At 38.0% G+C, this 21,109-nt stretch overlaps 1 protein-coding gene across 3 annotated transcripts in view; it reads right to left on the reverse strand.

Annotated features, from left to right (window-relative positions):
- Window positions 1–1,535: 1,535 nt before the first annotated feature.
- The window catches only part of SLC12A7 (solute carrier family 12 member 7), a 141,879-nt gene continuing 122,305 nt past the window's right edge, over window positions 1,536–21,109 (reverse strand). For 2 of the 3 annotated variants that reach the window (XM_043974432.1, XM_043974423.1), the window contains 4 exons: window positions 17,857–18,023; window positions 17,012–17,026; window positions 8,826–8,959; window positions 1,536–4,668 (listed from right to left, as the gene is read on the reverse strand). In XM_043974432.1, coding sequence (XP_043830367.1) covers window positions 4,577–4,668; window positions 8,826–8,959; window positions 17,012–17,026; window positions 17,857–18,023 — 408 coding nt within the window. In that variant the 3' untranslated portion in view covers window positions 1,536–4,576. The remainder of the gene's footprint in view (window positions 4,669–8,825; window positions 8,960–17,011; window positions 17,027–17,856; window positions 18,024–21,109) is intronic. The other variant, XM_043974442.1, reaches the window with a different exon arrangement.

The raw sequence follows: 21,109 nt of genomic DNA on the forward strand, positions 1-21,109 counted from the left end.
GCGCAGTGGATAGAGCACTGGCCTTGGATTCAGGAAGACCTGAGTTCAACTCCAGCCTCAGACACTTAACAACTGCCTCACCAAAAAACAAACCAACAAACAAAAACAAACAAAAGGATGAATACTAAACGTTTAATAATAGGCTCTTGCCAGTTACTTCAAGCTGATTCCAGTATACCTGTACCACCCCAGTGTACTATACCCCATTGAACAGTCAGTAGATTGAGAAAGTCTAGTTGTGAAGTAATCAGGGTCTAAAATACAGGGATGACCCTGGGGCAAGTAACTTAATCCTGTTTCCTTTTGTTTCCTCATCTGTAAAATGAGCTGAACCACTCCAATATCTTTGCTAAACAAACCCCAAATGGGGTCTGACAAGAGTTGGACACAGCTGAAATGACTGAAGAAGAAGTGCATGGTTAAGTTCATATTTTTAAAAGTTTAAAAAGCAGTTTCCTTTACATTTTTTTCTTTGGCCAGGCAATTAGGGTGACTTGCCCAAGGTCACACAGCTAGTACATGTCAAATGTCTGTGGCTATTTGAATTCAGGTCCTCCTGAATCCAGGGCTGGTGCTTTATCCACTGCACTACCTAGTTGCCTCACATTTCTCTTTTTTAAAAAGTTGATTCTTTTTTTTTTTTTGGTGAGGCAATTGGGGTTAAGTGACTTGCCTAGGGTCACACAGCTAGTAACTGTTAAGTGTCTGAGGCCGGATTTGAACTCAGGTCCTCCTGAATCCAGGGTCGGTGCTCTACCCACTGCACCACCTAGCTGCTGTGCCAAAAGTTAATTCTAAAGCAATATAAGATTACATGAACTGATTTTGTGTGGTATTTAAACAGCCACCTCTAATCAGAAACATCATTTTCAAAAGATATCAAACTCACTGATGCATTTTATTCTTTGCTTTTAAACAATGATAGTGGTTTTAGGATTTGTTTTCTTGGGGGTGGAGGGGGTCAGTATTCTCCATTTTTCAATTTTCTGTTGATATTGAAGTTTTGCAAAGTTCGGTGCCATACAAATCACTGTCAGCTGATAAACTTGAGGAAGCGCTTGTTCACTGAAATCTCCTCCCTTAGCCTCACCAAAAAAGAAAGAAAAAAGAAGAAAAAAAGAAATTTTACAATTCATTTTTGGAAACTACTGGAATTGCCTAATGATTTTCTCAGGAGCATAGGGACAGGGTTTAAAGATCACAATGGAAATGAAGAATAAAGGGAAGGGAGGAGACAAAGTTGTAAGGCTAACTACAAGACCAGATGTTTCCTCTTTTCTTTTACATTTGTAAGAGATTCTCCAGATTATATTATATATATTATTATTATTATATATTAAGATTTTGCTGTTTGGATTTGTTTTCTTACCAGATTCGGGAGATGGCTCTTTAACTGCCTTTTTTTCCTCTTGGGCAAATCCAGCCAAAGCTGCCTCAAAAGAGCGATGAAGCAGAGAGAGACTATTGAAATGAACCCTGTCTACATAAACTGCAGAAAGAAGCCACTGGACAGGTTTTGAACAGATTTCAGCTCATTTTATTTTTCTAAACAGAATCATACAAAGACAAGGAAACATTAAAAGCAAACATTAAATCATCACCTCTAAATGGCTGCACTTACTGGTTACAAAAATGTTTATAATATAGAAAAAGATACATTGTTGTTTACATGAACAAAATACTGCAAAATAACCGAGGACAAACTGTGGACACATCGACATCTGGTGAATACATGGACAGCAATGCATGGACTTGTCATGTCAATTTCCACTGAACATCAGTCTCAGTCAACTATCTTCAACTATTCTATGGTGGCCTGGATTTTAGCACCATATGAAGAGTGCCACGGTACATCAGCTACTTTAAAGTAAAATTGGGTAAAGCAAGAAGCCATTTACCCTATAATGCCTCCTCTTTGATCATCTCCCTTGTGTGCCCATAGAACTATACTCTTCTCAGCAGGCAGATCTCCTTTTAATAATGGTCTGTCTCTCTGTCTCTCTCTTTCTCTCTGTCTCTCTCTCTCTCTCTCTCTCTCACACACACACACACACACACACACACACACACACACACACACACACACACAAAGTCATCTCCATGATCATGGCATAACTGTATATATTACTAGACGCCTTTGTACATTTCACAGCAAGATAAGAGAAAGATCAACTAAGTTTTCTAAAACATCATTTTGGCACACATTACACGTTCGATGGTTTTCCCACCCAGCTGAGGGTAAAATGTTGGAGATTTGGCTTCCTATTCAGCAGGATTCCCAGGGCATCTGTAATTCCTTCATGCTCAAGAGACATGTGCCTGTGCAGAAGGGGTGGAAAAATGGGATTGGTAGAAACCCTACTCAATGAAGGATCTTCTATGCTCATTAGTGACTCAGAACTTCTGAACAGTATGCTTAAGCTTTCTGCATTCCAATGGGCTGCAAAGGAAGACTCTTGTATCTCCCTCCACTCCCCCCACTTCCCTCATCTTCAAGGTGTCAATGAATGCTCCTGGAAATAAATAAGAAGCCTGGCCATCTCAATCCCTTCCTCCCTTCTCACCATGGGGACAGTGCCCTTTTGGGATTCTATCTTTATGCTGCCAATTTATTTATTAAAATGTCACTCAGGATGTATAAATAAATAAATAAGCCACAAATACCAAAACTTCATGCCCCACCCCCAAAAAACCCCTCTACAGATTAGATGATTCTGAAGTACAGGATGGAAAGACCTGGAAATAAAGTGCAATAATCAAGCATCCATGTGAAAAGTCAAAAACAAAACCAGCCTGTCTAGACCATTAAAGAGATGTCTCAAAATTATTCTTCTGTGACACTGCTGCAGTCATGTGCTAATAGGAAACATTAGGGAGATAGCCTCAGAGGATAATAATGGGTAGGAGATTTTAAACACTAAAGAAAAAACCCCAAACAACAAAAAGCTCAGTGCCAGAACCTGTTGGACTGACTTACTGGGCTGAATTACAAGATGATTTCTTAATGGTTCCAATTCATTCTTACAAGGTATAAGATGTCTCCATCTATCCCAGACTCTCTCAAAATGGTTTTCTTAGCTCGTATTATGAACAGTTAGGAACAGTATGCAAACCTGATACTGAAAATGTTGGCATGCGCCCAGGTTTAAAACAGCTTTGTCATTTAATAGTTCCATTCAGAGTCTCAAGAGCATTTCATTTATTTTTTGCATATTGCACTTCTGGTTTGCAGAATATTTCTCTCTGCACAGTTGCTTCCCTTTTGGGTCCTTAAGACATTGGCAACATTTCCAAGATGTTGGTTAGAGCTAGCCAGTGTCAGTGCTTAGTGAAAGACCAAAAAATTATTTATTTACAAACCAGAAAACTGAATGTGAAGACTTCAGCAATTGGAGACAAAAATATACAGGTGTCAACAGCAATATCTGAGTCATTTTTAAAAAAGTAGAAAAGAAATAGGATATCATAGAGAAAATAATTAGTTTGGGTTGAGTTTTTGTTTGCTTTTTGAAATATAAAACCTGGATTAATATATAACTGTTATTAGGCTAAATATTCAAGACTTATAAATGAAACATCTTTTTAAAAAAAGTTTCAGTAACAGTGGCTGCTCTTTCAAGACAATTGGAGCTGAATAGTCATGGACCAAAAACAGATGTTTGAGCATGGACTTATTATTATAGAAAGGGAGTGTGGCCCTTATGCCTACCTAAGACTCACCCTCTGGACTTAAACTTCAGTGATGTGCCACGGGCAGGGATGAAAACATCTCTGGATGCTCATGGAAATACTAACATGGCTGGTCAAATGATTCAAGGGTAAAAAAGAGGGAAGGTGAACTGATGTCTTTTTAGAAAAGTAGCCAGTTTACTTCTTTATAAAATGTACCACCCAGAAAATAAACTGCAAGAACAAAAATGGATTTTTTATAAATCCATGTTCTGGGGCTAGTAAAGCTACAATGTAAAGGTTAAAAAGACTGTTAATAGGCACATCCCGAGAAAAAAGTGAATCCCAAATCAGAAAATATCAGCTTTAGCCAACTTCACAGTTTATCACTGAATAGGCTCAGCTCTCCTGGCAGCAGTTAAAAAAACAAACAAAAACAAACCAATTTAGGATTTTTTAAAAAAGAGAACATGATTAATATTCCAGATACTACAAATAAATTGTGTGTGTGTGTTGGGGGGGGGGGTTTGAAAGATGTTTTAATTTCTCACACACACACACACACACACACACACACACATTCACACTTCAGCTTCCTATTCCCAACCCCCTCCCCCAGACTTTTTATTTAACAGTGCAGACAGATAAAGTTTCTTCAGTATTAACAAGAGTTTTGCACTAGGTTTAAAAAAAGAAAAACAACAGATCACTTCTTTTTATAAAAAAAAGAAAAAAAGCATTAACATATGGATCAGCAGATCAAGCTGGCATATCATTTCAAGTACACAGGAACATTTCAAACTGTTTAACTTTCAGGAACCCAAGACCTGCCTGTCCAGTGTTTCTATTCACCTAGATACTCAGTGCCACCATTTTCTAAATAAGCTGCGGGCAGTCAGCAGCAGCACTAGGAGTAGATGGTGATCACTTCCCGGCCTCCACCTCTCACCAAAAGCACTCGGTTTAGTCCTTCTGTCAAAACCTCTAGGAATTCCATGTCTGTGAGGTGAGAATTAAGGCACATCACTGGTCCAGGGTGTTGAAAGAGGAGGGGAACGAGAGAATCGGCCTAGCTTTCAATCTGGTAAGATGAAACTCTTATCTTTTTTTTTTTTTAAATGAGGCAATTGGGGTTAAGTGACTTGCCCAGGGTCACACAGCTAATAAGTGTCTGAGGCCCAATTTGAACTCAGGTACTCCTGAATCCAGGGCCGGTGCTCTATCCACTGTGCCACCTAGCTGCCCCAACTCTTATCTTTTTAAGATTATGATTTTATCTAAGAAATAGTGAAGGCGCATTTAATTTAAATTCCAGGAGATAAATCTGCCTGTCAGTTAGTTGATAGAAACAAAATGTACCAATTTAGATTCGTCACTAGAAACCAGAAAAATGTTAAGAGGAGAAGAACCATTAGAGCTGGAAGAGAATCTCAAAGGTCATATAGTCCAAACCCCTCATTTTGCAGATGAGGAAACTGAGGCTGAGAGGTTTAAGTAACTTTTTAAAGTCATCAAGACATGAAGTGACAGACTGGGATTTGAACTCATGTCCTTTGACTCTTTAATCAAAGCATTTTCCATTGTACCAGGAAGTGTCTTCCTGTCCCAGACCACACTCATCTTCGGTAATGAAAATATGAGGGGGCGGCTAGGTGGCGCAGTGGATAAAGCACCAGCCCTGGATTCAGGAGTACCTGAGTTTAAATCCGGCCTCAGACACTTAACACTAGCTGTGTGACCCTGGGCAAGTCAGGAAGTGACTGCTACAGGGTAGGGGGCAGAGATAGGGTAGTAGGGCTTGTGAAAGTTAATTTTATTTTTTGGATATGATGCTGAACAGGGGCAGAAACTTAAACTGCAGCATCTATGCCCTAAATGAACAAGATTAGCTCATTCGGGTAACCTAAGTATGTAGTTAGCTAATTGAAAACAGGGCTGTGATTCATGACACAGTTAGCTACGCAGCAAACCGTGATGCTCGGCAGGGTAGCTGAAAACCAAGGGCAGGCATGGTGGGCTTTGAAGAAGGCTACTGATCAAGAAGAGCCATTTCTTTGTTAGGGACTGCTGCCATCTGAGGGGATAAGAATGCTTGCTGGGAAAAGGCATTAGATAATTGCTTCCAATTTTGAGGTCTTTGTTTATTTCAAGGAAATATTTCAGTTTCTGGTTTCTATTAAGAACTACTTACATAAGCTGGATCACATTTTGCCAATGAAAAGAGTGTGAGTTCCCTCAATGGGGGCTGGTCTCTGCATTCTCTCAACCTGTTCACTGGAAGGGAAGCAGGCTACCAAGGGGACATTAGTAAGATTTAGATAAACCGTGAGCACAGAACCCTTTGCTAGAAGGAGAGGTGACTCAGGGGTGGAGTGCAACGGCCCATAATAATTAGCCTAATTACTGACAAAGTCCCCCCCCCTCCCCGCCCCCCCCAATTCCCTTGGCTATAAATCTGCTGCACAAGATCTTTAATCTTAAAAAATGACACCATGTCAGCACCTCAAAATTGGGAGCAACTACTTGTGAGGGATGATGAAATACTATTTCACAAACATTTTGGACTCACAGAGAGACAGGCATCACAGAATTATTAGCGCACTATATATTTGTAAATTTGTGGAGAAACTCTATGGCATAAACAGCCTAAAAGGATCTCAAAAAACACTGGAACAACTAGGTTAGAGGTCCAAACCAAGAAGTCTAATTAGGTTATATTTTTAAGATGATACAAGAACAAGGACATTGTTCTCTATCACTAGCCTTGCTGTGTTGGTTTCCATAACAAGACAATTAAATCAAGCCCATTCATGAAAATGATAATAATATTTATATTGATAATACTTTTTAACGTTCACAAAGTACTTTACAAGTATTGCCTCATTTGATCCTCAAGGCAACCTGGAAAGGAAGGTGCTATTATTATAACCATTTTACAGATAAGGAAACTGAGGCAAGCAGAGATTTAACTGATTTGCCCAAGGTCACACATCTGGTAAGTGTTTGAGGCCAGATATGAACTTGTTCCCAAGTCCACATCTAATGCTCTATCCACTCTACCACCTACCTGCCTCATGGTAGGGCTAGGGGACATGGATAAATAAAATCTACATTAATCTCAAAACTTTATATTTAAGACAATGGTTTTACAACTCAGTTCAATTCAACAGGCATTTATAAAGTTCCTACTCTGCACTGAGCATTGGGGATATAAGGCCAAATTACATTCTACGAGGGAAAAGCAGCCCTCACTGATAATCAATACTCTTTTTATCAGAACTGCTCAGAATTGTTTAACTGATTTGGATCATATCATGTCATCCTTCCTGATCTGAGAAAAAGCTATTCTATGGTCAGTTCAAAGGCCGAAAAAGACCTTACAGTCCAAATGTTCAGAATATTGGCTATATTGTACATTTATTTAGTGCTTTTATCTTAAGAACAGATGTCACTTTATAAAAGCCTTCTTCCATATCCTACAGTAATGTGGGAAATACTGTTGCTCTCTTGTGTATAATGGGGAAAAACAGAGGCTCAGAGGTTAAAGTACAATGATCAAAGTCCAACAACACATTAGTGATCTGGGAATATAATCTTGGTCTCTTTGTCCAACAGACTTGCCAAAATCACCTGGCCCCCTTCCATGCTCACTTACTAACACAAATGCAGTTTGCAGATAGGGCAATAACCCCACGATTTCCCAATCATCGATTGGTATTTCAATTATCATCACCATTTGGACATTTTCATCTGATAAAGGCTAAAGTTTTCCATGTTCAAGTTCACCCCATCTATTATTCTTACTTATGCCTCCTGGGACTCCTTCATGCTTTTCAAATATTTGGAGGATAATGTCACTTTCCATTAAACATTATTGGGCAAGCAAAGTACATTGAGTTAATTTAGTATTTTCTTGTAATCCAATCTCTCCATTCCTTCTGTCTCCCCCTTCCACCTCATTATATGCTGTTATGGTTATCTTAAATTTCTATTTAACAGACACTATTTTTCTGATGTTTTTAGTAGTTCAACATTCGCTGATGTTTATTTCAAAGTTCATTCTAAAACCGCTTCATTCTAAATTGTGCCTTATTAATACCCTCTCTCAATACGTAAAGAGCTAACAAGCATTGTGCAGAGCTCTTGCCTCCGAATAAACCTAGGGCCCACCTTGGTGACTTAGTGAATTGAACGCTTGGACCTACAGACAGGAAGACCTCAGTTCAAATCTGGCCTGAGAAACTTACTAGCTATGTAACCCTGGACAAGCTGCATAAATGTCTGCCTCAGTTTCCTCATCTGTAAAACAGGAATAATAAATAAAAGTACTTATCTTCCAGGGTTATCATGAGAATCATATAAAATATTTGTAAAACACTTTTTGAAGCATAAAGTTTTAGAAAATGTTAGCCATTTTATTATTGCTACTGTTGTAATAATAGCCAGGATTCTATTCTTGGCTCTATTAACAATCTTGCTTAAATGCACACTACACAAAGAAGTGGCGAAAGAAGTTGAAGATTATGCAGAGACTCTTGTCCCCAAAGACAACCTGCTTGCTTTCTTTATGAGAAGACTCCTTGATGATGAGGGACACTTTCATTTGTCTCCCTACACGCCCACACATTACTGAGAATATCCATTTAATGAATAATGTTTGTTCAACTAAACTTCCCAATGTGACCTTCCTCTGTTCAGACAGAAAATTGCTCTTACAGAAAACCTTAAGGGACAGCTAGGTGGCACAGTGGATAAAGCACTAGCCCTGGATTCAGGAGGACCAGAGTTCAAATCTGCCCTCAGACACTTGACATTTACTAGCTGTGTGTGACCCTGAGCAAGTCACTTAACCCTTACTGCCCCGACAAACAACAACAACAACAACAACAACAACAACAAGAAAACTGAGAATAGAATCATTGCACAGGCAGTGAGTAGAGTGCAGGACAGAGGAGCAAGGAAGACCCAAGTTCAAATCCTATCACTGACATGGGATTTAAACATTGATGTGGTATGTATTAAGCCACAGTTTCTTCATCTGCCAAGTGGAAGTTGAATTCAATGGCCCCCAAAGTCCTTGACAGCTCTAAACTTATGATCCCATGAACACAAAATTGCAAACAGATTACCATTATTTTTACATCAAGAAAGGATACAGTTTTCATCTCCTTGTCGATTTTTGGGGGGACCAGGCATATTCAGTAAGACCAGCTGGGCATCCTGGGATTTGTTGAGGACAACCCCATTAAGCTTCACTGCCGTATGCATCCTCCTGACGTTGGACTGGTTTCTAGTGTGTGAGAGAAAATTTATTTTTATAAATAAATATAATAAATTTATTTTTATTTGTTTATCACTACCATGCCATGTTTTAATCCCTCTTCAGTTAAAAACCAACCATTTCTCTTAATGCTGTTTGTCTCATACTGTTGACGACAAATGTTTGTTTTCCATTGCTTAGAGAGGGTATGAATGAGATAGAAATCAACTAATTCACCTCAGACTATGGAGACTACTAAAGATAATGTTGAATGTTTTAGCAGTTTTTATAATTGATATAATGCTTTCAAATTTGAAAAGCACCTTACATTTGAGGCTCATAATTATACAGAAAGACAGATACTGGGGCAGCTAGGTGGCACAGTGGATTCAGGGCACTGACCCTGGATTCAGGAGGACCTGAGTTCAAATCCAGACTCAGACACTTAACAGTAGCTGTATGATCCTGGGCAATTCACTCAACCCCAATTGCCTGCCCAACCCCCCCCCCCCTCTCTCTCTCACACACACACACACACACACACACACACACACACACACACACAAATACTGCAAGTATGATGATAAAGCCTTGTCAGAGAGTCACTGGACTTACTGCATCTCCATTGTTTTTTGGGCATCTTTTATAGATAAACATAAAGAGGAAGAGGATAGATTATTTCTTAAAACTTCTATTCCATAGCTATGCCTTAGCCCATCTTCCTCATTTCACAAATAATGGCAAAATCATGTTCATCTTGGAAATATACCTGTGCAATATACATGTTTAACACACACTGCAAATTAAGCATTTCATCAACATCTTTGGTGCCTAAATGTGTGACCCACAGGAAATGATAAACTCCCTCATTTGCAGTTTCCTCTGAGGTTCTTTCCAGCTCGAAATCTATGATCCTATGATTTTAGCTGAGATTTTAAAAAGTTTTTTCAGGATTTTTTCAACATTTTAAATCAAAAACAAAATGTTTTCTCCTTAACAAGAGATAGTAGTTAGCATTTCTATAGTGCCTTAAAGATTGCAAAGCACTTTATTGTCATCTAATTTCATCTTATAAAGCAAACTTTAGGAAATGGGGGGGAGGGAGAGGAGGCGGGAAATCACTGAATTTATTAAGCTTAATTTTTTAAAATGAACACATTTCAAGGACACCTGTTTGATGCTATTATAATGCTTAATTAAATTTTTAATGGCTGGCGATTGCTTTTTTAGGTTAAAATAAGAACTTAAAGTCAACCAGTTTTCCCACCAGAAACAGCCATGGGAGTGGTCTCTTCATCCTAGTAAGTCCTCAATTAATAGTGGGTAGAGGTCATTCTTAAAACATTGTGCAGTGTATGCAGGGGATTGGTCTTGAAAACAGAGGCCCTAAGTTCAGTGTCAGCTCTAATTAATAGTCATGAGCTGATCACAATGACTTTGAACCTCAATTTCCTCATTTGTAAAATGACAATGGCATCACTTATACCTCAGGGGTACCATCATGGGGAAAGCACTTAACCTTGTAATGTAATCAGCTATTACATAAATGAGATGCATTATACTTTTAAGCTCTTGATTCACCCAATAATAATTAGCTGAAAACCTTTTTCATTTTAACACCCAAGTCAATCTCATGAAAATACAGGTCACATCATCTAGCATTATTTCTAGATCCTAGGAAATCACCATGAGTCTTCCTTAATTCAACTGCTGAGATCTTAAAGAGAGGAAAAATAAAACTATGACTTACCACCTAAGTAAAAACATCAGAACAGAGGAAATGACAATTACCATTAAACCTAGAGATAACTGACCAATGTGAAAGTTATTGATGCCATTACCAGTCAACTTGAGGATTCTTTTGGAAGATGGAACACTAGATAACCCAAGGCATGTAGAAGTCATATTGCATTAGGACACTCTAATATAGTTATTAAATACACAGCTGCATGCACATTAACTACAAAACTAAGGTCTAATATACAGAAAACAAGACACTGGTATTCTACGTGTTTAGATTAAGAGAATGCCTATATCCTGCAAGGTTTGGATAACAAAAGCTGCATCGAAAAAGTTTAAAAGAAAAAAAAAAGCCAACCCACAAGGGTTTGCAATGCAAGCTTGGCAAAATGCATTTACAGTACATGTCTCCATTCAACTAATCTTTCTCAAACTCCAAAATCCAATTCTAAAGCCCAATTATCAGAAATAGGATTGTGAATTTGTTCCCTTCATTTTTATTCCAGCCAATTTAGTCAAACTAAATTTGAGAGTGAGGGTGGGTCAATGGATATTATCTGTTTATAGTTTAAGATATCCAGCTGTAAAGAAAGAATTATGAACTAGACAACATATTATATATGTTATGTACATCGATGATATTATATTATTAAATATATAATATAGTATGTAAAAATATACACAAATATGTTATATACATTATATACATTAAATAGCTACCATTTATGTAGCGCTTTAAAGTCTGCAAAGCACTTTACAAATATTGTCTCATTTTATTCTCACAAGAACCCTGGGAGATCATCACTATCCCTTTTTTATAGATGAGGAAAACAAGGCAAACAGATAGGCTAAGTGACTTGCCCAAAGTCACATAGCAAATAAGTATCTGAGGCCAAATTCAAAACCAGGTCTTCTGAACTCCAGGGCCAGCAGATCTAGGGTCTTTCTAGGTGTCCTGATGCTTTTAATCCAATATTTTACTGCAATACATATGGGTAGTATATGTATCTAACTTTTCAGATAGAGAACAAACAAAAGCCTTCCCTATTGTGACATTGTATAAAGTAAACAGAATGATAACTGCATTAGATTAGGACCTGTTTTTAGTTTTGGCCTAACAAACAATGACCTATGGTTCATAATATTTCTCTTCTGACTAGAAAACATCAATTTCATAAAAAGAACTTTAGAGACACTGAAAAGGTGGTAAAAAAAATGTACAATAAATTCTTTGGAACACCAGACCCCTTGGAAAATTGCAAGCAAATAAAACTTCAGGTTGAGAATCTTTAAGGTTCTCTGTATGCCAAAGAACCATTTCAAAAAGACCATTTTTGATCAAATGGGAAACAGTTCTCTCTCAACTATCCACTTCTTTTGAAGGCCTGTTTTTCTCCCCAAGGCGCTCAAGGATAAAGACCCCTTCAACATCCCATACCAATTTTAGTGAGCAGAACCTTTTTAAAAGGTGTGCCTCAACACAAAGATTATAATAGCCATCCATGAATAAATGACTTGATCTTAAGTCACAAAGAGCATTTTAAAGGCCCTTACCTGATAGCAAAAGGGGAATAATCCTTTATCAGCACAAGTTAAGAACAGATCAACTACAAAAGAAAAGATGATTCTTCATTTGCTGTAGCAATCATTTGCTACAGCAAATGAAGAGATGAAATCTGACAAGCAGGAGAGGGTACCTATATGTTATGGATAGATGATGAAATAATGAAGAATATTTAGAACCAGTTATTAGCAATGAAGAAAAAATTAAGATGACAGATGAAAGAGATGATAGTCATGTTTGTTAAAATTTTAGTTTTCAAGCATCTCCATTCTAACAAGAGTGAATCAAAGGTAATCAATAACAATAGGATTTTTTTTTTAATCCAGAAGGGAAGATTCTAATAAGAATAAATTTCTATGGTGATAAACTGGATTTGTAACCATAGCTGACAAAACAAAAATAGGTTATGGGGATGAAAGATTTCAGATTCTGAAGTTCCGATTCTGAATCTCAGAAGAAAACCTACTTCTAAAATTCAAACAATAATGAAAAGAGATGAAGAAAAATCTGAACCATTATTTTCACCAATATCATCAAGGCCATGAGCCTAGAGCTTTTCTTATCCTCTCCTCTTTACTGGGCTTGCTCAGATGCTTGTTTTTCCCTACTCTAACCCTTTCTTACTCATCTTACATGAAGAGGTGCTTAGTATTCTCTTTGCCAAGGCAAAGCCCTCTACATGCACAAGTGACACCACGGCCATTCTGTCTCCTCTGGGCATATATCCCCCTCCTCTGCCATCCCTTTTATGTCACTCCAACCTTTTTCCATTATTGGTTGGCTCCCTGCTGTCAACAACTCCACTCTCAAAAAACCCTCACTTGATCCATTCACCATTGCTAGTTAGATATCCTCTCCTCCTTTTGTGGTTAAACTCCCCTTGCCAATTTTAATGGGCTTTTCTCAATGGTAACCCTTCTAGGATTCTCTTCAGTTTCTGACTTTGCTGATTGCTCTCATCTCATCTCTTCCTCCCCATTAGATTAGTCCATCTTTATCCAGGTCTGTATCCATTATCCAGTATCCAGTATCCATTTTTTTTTTCTTTTTGGCAGGGCAATGAGGGCTAAGTGATTTGCCCAGGCTCACACAGCTACTTGTCAAGTGTCTGAGGTTGAGTTTGAACTCAGGTCCTCCTGAATTCAGGGCCAGTGCTTTATCCACTGTGCCACCTAGCTGCTCCCAACTCTAAGTATCACTTAAGGGTCTATCCTGGATTCTCTTCTTTCTTTACTATTGGCTTAGTGATCTTAATCTCTGTTGATAACTCTATGAGCTACTTATCTAACTGGATGTCCTAACCCAATATATCTAAAGCTGAACATTACATTTCCCCTAAACCATGCCCTCTTGCTAATTTCCCTACTACTCTTGAGCAGACCATCGTGCCAGGCACCCACGCTGAGAGTCAGGTGACTTCTCACTCTTCCTCACTCCTAGTCTGTTGCCAAGTCCAGTTGACTTTTAATAAGATCTTTATATACCCCCTTTCTTTCCTCTCATACAACTATCACCCTGGTGCAGCTCTTCATCATCTCATAACTTGGACTACTAAAATAGCTTTAGCTCTAGTTCATCCTCCATCTAGCTGTTAAATTGATCTTCTACAAGTGCAGGTCTAATCATGTCATCTCTTTAATTCAATTAATTCCTGTGGCTCCTACAAGCTGCCAGAATGAAATGGAAAATCCTCTTGACATTTAAAGTCCTTCAAAGCCTAGCTTCCTCCTACCTTTCCAAACCTTACTCCCCTCTCCACATATTCTAAAATCAAATAACACTGGCTTCCTTGCTGTTCCCCAAACTCCATCTCCTGACTAGCTATCCCCCAAGCCTGAATTCTCTCCTTCCTCACCCTCATCTCCTGGATTCCTTCAAGTTCCAAATAAAACCGCAATTGAAGAATTCTTTTCTGATGCCCCTTAATGCTGCTACCTTCCTTTTGTTAATTATTTCCCATTTATGCTGTATAGATTTTGTTTCATACATAGTTGCTTTCATGTTGTCTCTCTACCAACACATTCTGATCTCCTTGAGAGCAAGGACTGTTTTTTGCCTTTCTCTGTATACCCAAGTGCACTTAGCCCAGTGCTTGGCACATAGGAGATGTTTTTAAAATGGCTATTGATTGGGGCAGCTAGGTGGCGCAATGGATAGAGCACTGGCCCTAGAGTTAGGAGGACCTGAGTTCAAATCTGGTCTCAGACACTTAACATTTACTAGCTGTGTGATCCTGGGCAAGTCACTTAACCCCAATTGCCTCAAAAAAAAATGGTTATTGATTATTGATAATATCAGGAAAGGTAGAATGACTATAATCAGAGGAAACAAATAAGTCTGTTGAAATGAATGAATGAGGGATCATGGACATACTCTCATTTTTAAATTCCCATTTTCTTTTTGACAAATTTAAATACAGAAAATTTTGTATAGAACGTATTTTTATAATGTATTTACACAGTAGAAATCACAAAGTAAAGGGGGAATAAGCTCCCACTGAATACTGGGAAGATCTACAGGATAAATGCCATAAATTTACTAACCATATTTGTTCTTAAATTGCTGGGAGGAGAAAAATACAAGTGATAAAAATAATTTCCTTTCAGTACCTTAATTTTCATTGCCCCTCTCTCTCCCTTTCCAAACAGATGGCATGGGGCCTGATGTCATTCTTTTAATTATCAGGTACTGAATGGCAGGTCCTAGTCTGCCATTTTGCAGAAGTTAAGGTGAGAGCACACTCAAATTTGTTTGCAACATTGACTGAGCTAAGTATGCAAACATTTTCTCCTATTAGCTAGACAGCTGAGGATTTCTAGTTGCCTGAAGCAATAACTTAACAGCCCCCCCCCAAATCTATATTCCTTCACACATCAGTCAAAAAGCAAGACAAAATGGAAAAGGATTTAAACAAATTACATAGAACGTATTCTTACTTCCAAAATGCTCAGATCATTATGGGATATATTTGAAATGAATAGACTTTCACATAAATATATGAAATTACTCATCTTAAAAAAATTTATGACTACTTAAATTAATTTGGATTATTTTGAAGTAAAAGTGGTTTCAAATGAAATGTAGCTAATTTAAAAAATGAACAAGCACTAACATCCCTGATATTTTGGGATTCTCAGATAATGGTATATAGATACACAGCCAAGACTTTCCCCTCTAGATGTTCAAGACAATAGAAACAAAGATTTTCAGATGCTTCAAGATGCATCAATTTTATTTATCTTAAATACTGGTCTTAGCACATTTTAGGAAGGATATGCCATTTGATGGACTAATTGTCCATCTGATGAACTGATTCCTTTCTCGCCAGTTCTTTGATCATATTAAACAAAGACGTGTTATTATTTAATGGACCAAAAGTTACCATCCATGATAACCTGGTGTGCCTATTTGTAAGCAGTTGGTCAGAGTAGCTCTTCATTGGTATATTAAATCTTAACCTTACAATGTAGTGCAATGGCTTAAAGGAGAAAGTAATACAGAAAATGCCATGGAATGAAGTTGAACACCTTTTCGGGTAATGCACTTTCTTCAATTGTAACCAAAAGATTAAAAGAATTAAGGAAGCAGGGAGGTCAAAAAAGAAGAAAGTTGGGAAATGGCTAAACAAATGTTACTATGTAAATGGTATGGAATATTATGGTGCTTTGAGAAACAATGGATAGAAGAAAGAAGCAGAAGAATTTTATTAAATAATTCAAAATGAAGTAAGCAGAACAAGGAAAATAATAAATAGAATAACAGCAATGGAAGTCAAAAGAAAGAAAAAACAATAACACAACTGAATGTTGGATAATCAATCAATCAAGCCTGGTCAAGAAGAGTTGAGAAAATGCACCTCGTTTCCCCTTCTTTGCAGAAGTGGGGGGACTATAGGGGTGGAATATAGCATGTACTGTCAGACTCAGCTGATATGTTGGTTTTGCTGAATTTGTTTCCCTCCTTTTTGTGTAATTCTTTGTAACAAAAGAAAGTTTTCTGGGCTCAGGAAAGGAACATGAATCAATATTAAAAACACTAAAGAAAGAAAAAGGCTGAAGTAGAAGCAGAGAGTTTGTTTACATGGAGAAGTACTTTCTCTAGGAGGGGGGTGGTGGTGAACCCACTTACCATTCCACCAAGTATGGGAAGAAGGAAGAGTGAAGACAAAAAGCATTTGTGCCACAGGTGAAAATCATTCAAGCGATATACCATAGTAATATGGTTTCCTTAGACTGACTCACTTTTCATATGCAGAAAAATCTATGATGAACTTTTATAGCTCCATTTTATAAATCATCTGATTTAGTCATTTCAAAAGGGCTGGCTTCCTAGTCTCGATAAAGCATAGGAGTTACTAGATCATAAAATAACTTCAAATCATCAACTGCTTCTTCCCTTGCCCCAGGCCTTCTTAGCACATCTGAAGTTGGGATCTATAGCACTGATTAAATAGGGATTTAGAAAAACATCCTTCTGCCCCTCATGCAGGAAAACCTCCTGGGGGACAAAACCTTTGACAAAAAGTTTTGCAATTTTCCATAGGTTGTAGCGATCCCTATCCAGGTGATAAATTTATATATGCTTATTAAGAATGAAAAAAGCAAAACATCAAAATCCCAAACTTGCAGGAGACATTATGCCAATCACATTCACATGCTTCAACACGGGGGTCAGATGTATACTGTAACTCATGGATGGGGGCTTTTGATGAAGGAGACATGCAATGTAAAACACTAGAAAACCAGGAAACAGCCTAAAATAAATCAAATGTGACTTACAGATTTCCCCATTCTCTACATGGAAAGGAAACAAATATATAAAACATTGTTATTTCAGGAACAAACACAGTACATTTTCAAAACAATTCTCTGGAGCTCAAGCCTGTGGGGACCCAGGGCAAGTAAATGAAGCACTTTTTTGGGGGGAAAAAAGGCTTACCTTCCTGAGGGGAATAACTCTTACTGCTAGGGCAAAGTTCTGTGCCCCTTGCCAACCCTTTTTTTGGACAAGAGAGTGCTTACTTTTTCTAGGATCACCCTGAATATTTTTTCCCTGTTGATAAAACCATGTCCTCACAAAAAACCTTGCATTTAGGGCTGGGGCAAGAAGGAAACAAGTTCTGAAACAACCACTGGAAACCCATAGAAGGACTGATTCATCAGCTTTCTCATAAACTTATTATTATTATATGGCACTGAACTTTTCAATGTTTCAAATGCCAGTCCATCATGAAGGTCAAAATGGCAATTTTAATGGTAATTCCACATAACCACTTTCTACACAATCTACTAGGCTATCTGCACACAAAAATGAAAAATAATGGTTCAGGAGGTAATGGATCAGTAAGCAACATACTTGATTCTTTGTTTCTCATCATTTATAGAGAACAGCTTAGCCCAATGCCTTGCCCATAGTAGGTACTTAATGTTTACTGAATCGAATTAGGAGCATTGTTTAATCCAGTTCCTAAGGCCAAAATTAAATTTCTCCAGGCTAAGTAGAATTCTCAGTACTAGCTGACTAGCAATAGGCAAATTGCTTCTCATTTTTTTTTTGGGGGGGGGGGGGGGGGCCCGCTCAATAAAGTAGCGATTTTACCCAAAAGGTCAACTTATCTACTCACGGTTTCAAAGTGAAAATGTCTCGGAATCCAGTTAAGTTTGAGTCTTTGTTTTTATGTTTTTCAGAGACTAGTTTTTCCTTAGTCCAGGTCATCTGAACCTTCTCTGGTGTAGCTGGTGCTTTAGTCTTGGCCACTGCTGCAGTGTTTCTGTCATGTATTAATTGAGCCTGAGAGGGGGAAAAAAGGAGGGAAATGGAGAAAGAGGAAAGTTTGTTTTAAGTCCAATATTTGTGGAATATTTGCACAAAATCAAAGAAGCATCAACAGTTTTGTAAAACTAAAGAATGATGGTTGAAAATAGCTTTGATGGATCAAAGCCTGGATTAGATCTATAGGCAAGATTGTGAAGCAAGAGGCCCGAGTCTTCAGAATGCTCCCTGCTAAATTTTCATTGCCCCTCTCTCTCCCTTTCCTCCTTTCTTCCAAACAGACATCATGGGCCTTGATGTCATTCTTTAATTATCAGGGCCCTTCCATGCAGGCTGGTCCTCAGTTCCTAGGCGGTGCCCAGGCTCTGTTCTCACACCAATCAAGATTTGCTCTATCCATAATAACTTGATTAACTCAATCACTTCAGGATGGCCAACAGCCCAAGAGTAAACTCTTGCCTTTTCAGAGGATACATGGATACACAAATGCCCTTATACGTAATTATGCCTTTCTAATGGTACACTATAGCAGTGAAACCAGGTTTTTGTGGGGTTTTTTTGAGGGAGACAGGCTGTTCCTAGGACCTCTTCATGCCATATTATCTACTGATAAAAGACAGCCTTGCTATAGATACATCTAAAACAGCTAGGGTGGCAAGGGGCTAGAGGGAGAAAGCAATGCTTTGCAAAACACACAAACACAGAGGACAACACACGTACACTATCGTGTAGATGTATTACCTGAATAACATTAAAAATAAACTTTTTTAATGCGACATCTAATGAGGCAAACTGAGGCAAAATTAGATAGATATAAAAGCAGAATCTTCTTCCTATTCCCAGGTATAGGAATAGTGAGCTTTGACAGTGATCCTTTCTTTTCTTCCCATCCCAATCCCCCTCCTACCACCTGGCCCATGGGCTAATAATAGGTTTATAAGTATCTGTACCTCAGTTTCCCTTTCTGCAAAATAGGCACGAAACTAAACATTTGCCTGACCCCCTGCAGGGATCTTACAGGGATTAATTAATGCTTACAAAAGGCTTTGAAGGTGAAAAGCTAAATATTGTGATTACATTTAATTACTGAGTGGGTTTTTAAATGCACTAATTTTGATTATGACTTGAAAAAGATTTAGACAGGCTTGAAATAGTATACCCCATTTGAGAAGATGTGAGATTGGACTGTCCACAGCTTGCAGCAAACTCTGTGCCAGCAAGCAAAGTCTAAAGCTGGCAATGAGTGAGTGAGAGTAGGAACCTTTGTGGTGTTGGAAGATGGGACTAGGCTAGCATTAATTTCAAAGCCTGCTCTATCAGCCAGAGAATTTGGACTTAATTCCTCCTCATTCCCTTCTCTATCAAATAGAAACAACAAAAAGAAATGCCAAATATCAAATCACTCACTTTTTCCAGATTTCTATAGCCCAAAGGAAAAAAATTATTTGTTTCTGGGCACATGTGATTCTAAGTTCTTGTCCTGAGGCCTTACATTTACAAAAATAGATAGGATTAGAAATGTCTTTCCTATCAAGGAAATTATTCATGTATTCATTTTTAAACCTCAAAATGCAACAAACTAAACTAAACAAACTAAAAATGTAAACAAATTTGAACACTATTCAAACACTATTTCAATGAGTACTCATTTAGACTGATCTTATAGAGGCCGCCTACAAGAAATAGGATAAAATTAAATTGCTCCAGTTGGAAAAAGAAAACAAACAAACAAAAAAACCCAAAAACCCAAAAAACCTACCCAATCCAGCAAAGATATAAATGACTGACAAATCTGTGCTATTTTCCCAAATCTGTTCTTGTGGATCTCTAAAGGAAACTTGGTAGGATAGGAAAGGATGTGTGATTTCATTCCTGAAATGTACTCCCAGGTCAGAAAATTCATTCTCAACACAGGTGGCACCTTCTCTTTAACACAAATTTATGGCTCCTAAGAGAATCGTGAGAGGACAACAGAGCCACCAGAACTGGAAGCCAGATCTCTGCTCAATCTTGCTTCCTCTCTCAAAAGTCCTAGATCTCAGATAGCAAGAACGGAGGGGCTAGGAAAGGGGGAAAGGCCCAGGGAAGGGAAGTGTTAAGAGAAAAGGCCAATTTATAGCCCCTGAACAATGCTCTCCTCCAGTTCACCAAGCATCCAGCTTCTATCAAATGAACTGCAGCAGAGGCAAAGAGGCCACGCATATAGGCCAGTACGTTACTACATTAAATACCTTACTGACTGTTTCTTGCTTTAGGATGTAAAGGCCAGTCTTCATGGCTCATTGATCTTGTAGCACAACTGTTGGCTCACAATTATTTTAAAATGAAGAGAACACCATTTACAAGGCAAAGAAGCTGCAATTCTCTTGGAGGGCGCCACAGCTGTGTAATTCATTGAAATGAATTCAGTTTACTCTGGTAAGTAGGTTGTATGGGCCTTGTTTAAATGCAGTTTACAGTTCAGTTCTATACAGAATACTTCTCCCCCAAATCTTACTGTATACAAAAGACTTGTGTGACATTTTACAATATAACATTAACTACACAGTTAACACCAAATTTGGTTTATCTTATTAATATAGTGTCAAGTGACAAACTGATTGTACTTCTCCCCCAAAGGCTCACAGTATTTTGGGGGAATCTCACAATTCTTCCTTACTATAAATACCGATACAATTCCGCTGATTCCTGACCACAACAGTAGCCAGAGAATTCTGTGGATGTTTTAGATTTAGCTGTAGCTAAATCCATAGAGATAATACTCATTGAGAGTAGGAAAATCATTATGGTATTTCTGAAAATGTTACATTGAAATGCACTGGAAAATAAATTCCAAGCAATTCAAATCACAGCCCTCTAAAAAGCTACAGGAGAAATAATGACTTTATTTTCCATTCTGTAGCAACTTGACACACATGATCTAGAAAATAAAAGTTAAAATGTGAGTGAAATGGTACTGGGGGGTAGGGGGGGAAGAGGAGGAGACTTTCAGCAGTTATAATTAAAGCTTCTGATTTCATATGACTACTCCAAATGAAATCAAGCAATTATATCTGCACCAGGTGGGAAGAGAACAAAATAGTCACAATGCTATAAATGGGAAT

The sequence above is a fragment of the Dromiciops gliroides genome, chromosome 1 (assembly GCF_019393635.1).
Source record: "Dromiciops gliroides isolate mDroGli1 chromosome 1, mDroGli1.pri, whole genome shotgun sequence".
NCBI lineage: Eukaryota > Metazoa > Chordata > Mammalia > Microbiotheria > Microbiotheriidae > Dromiciops > Dromiciops gliroides.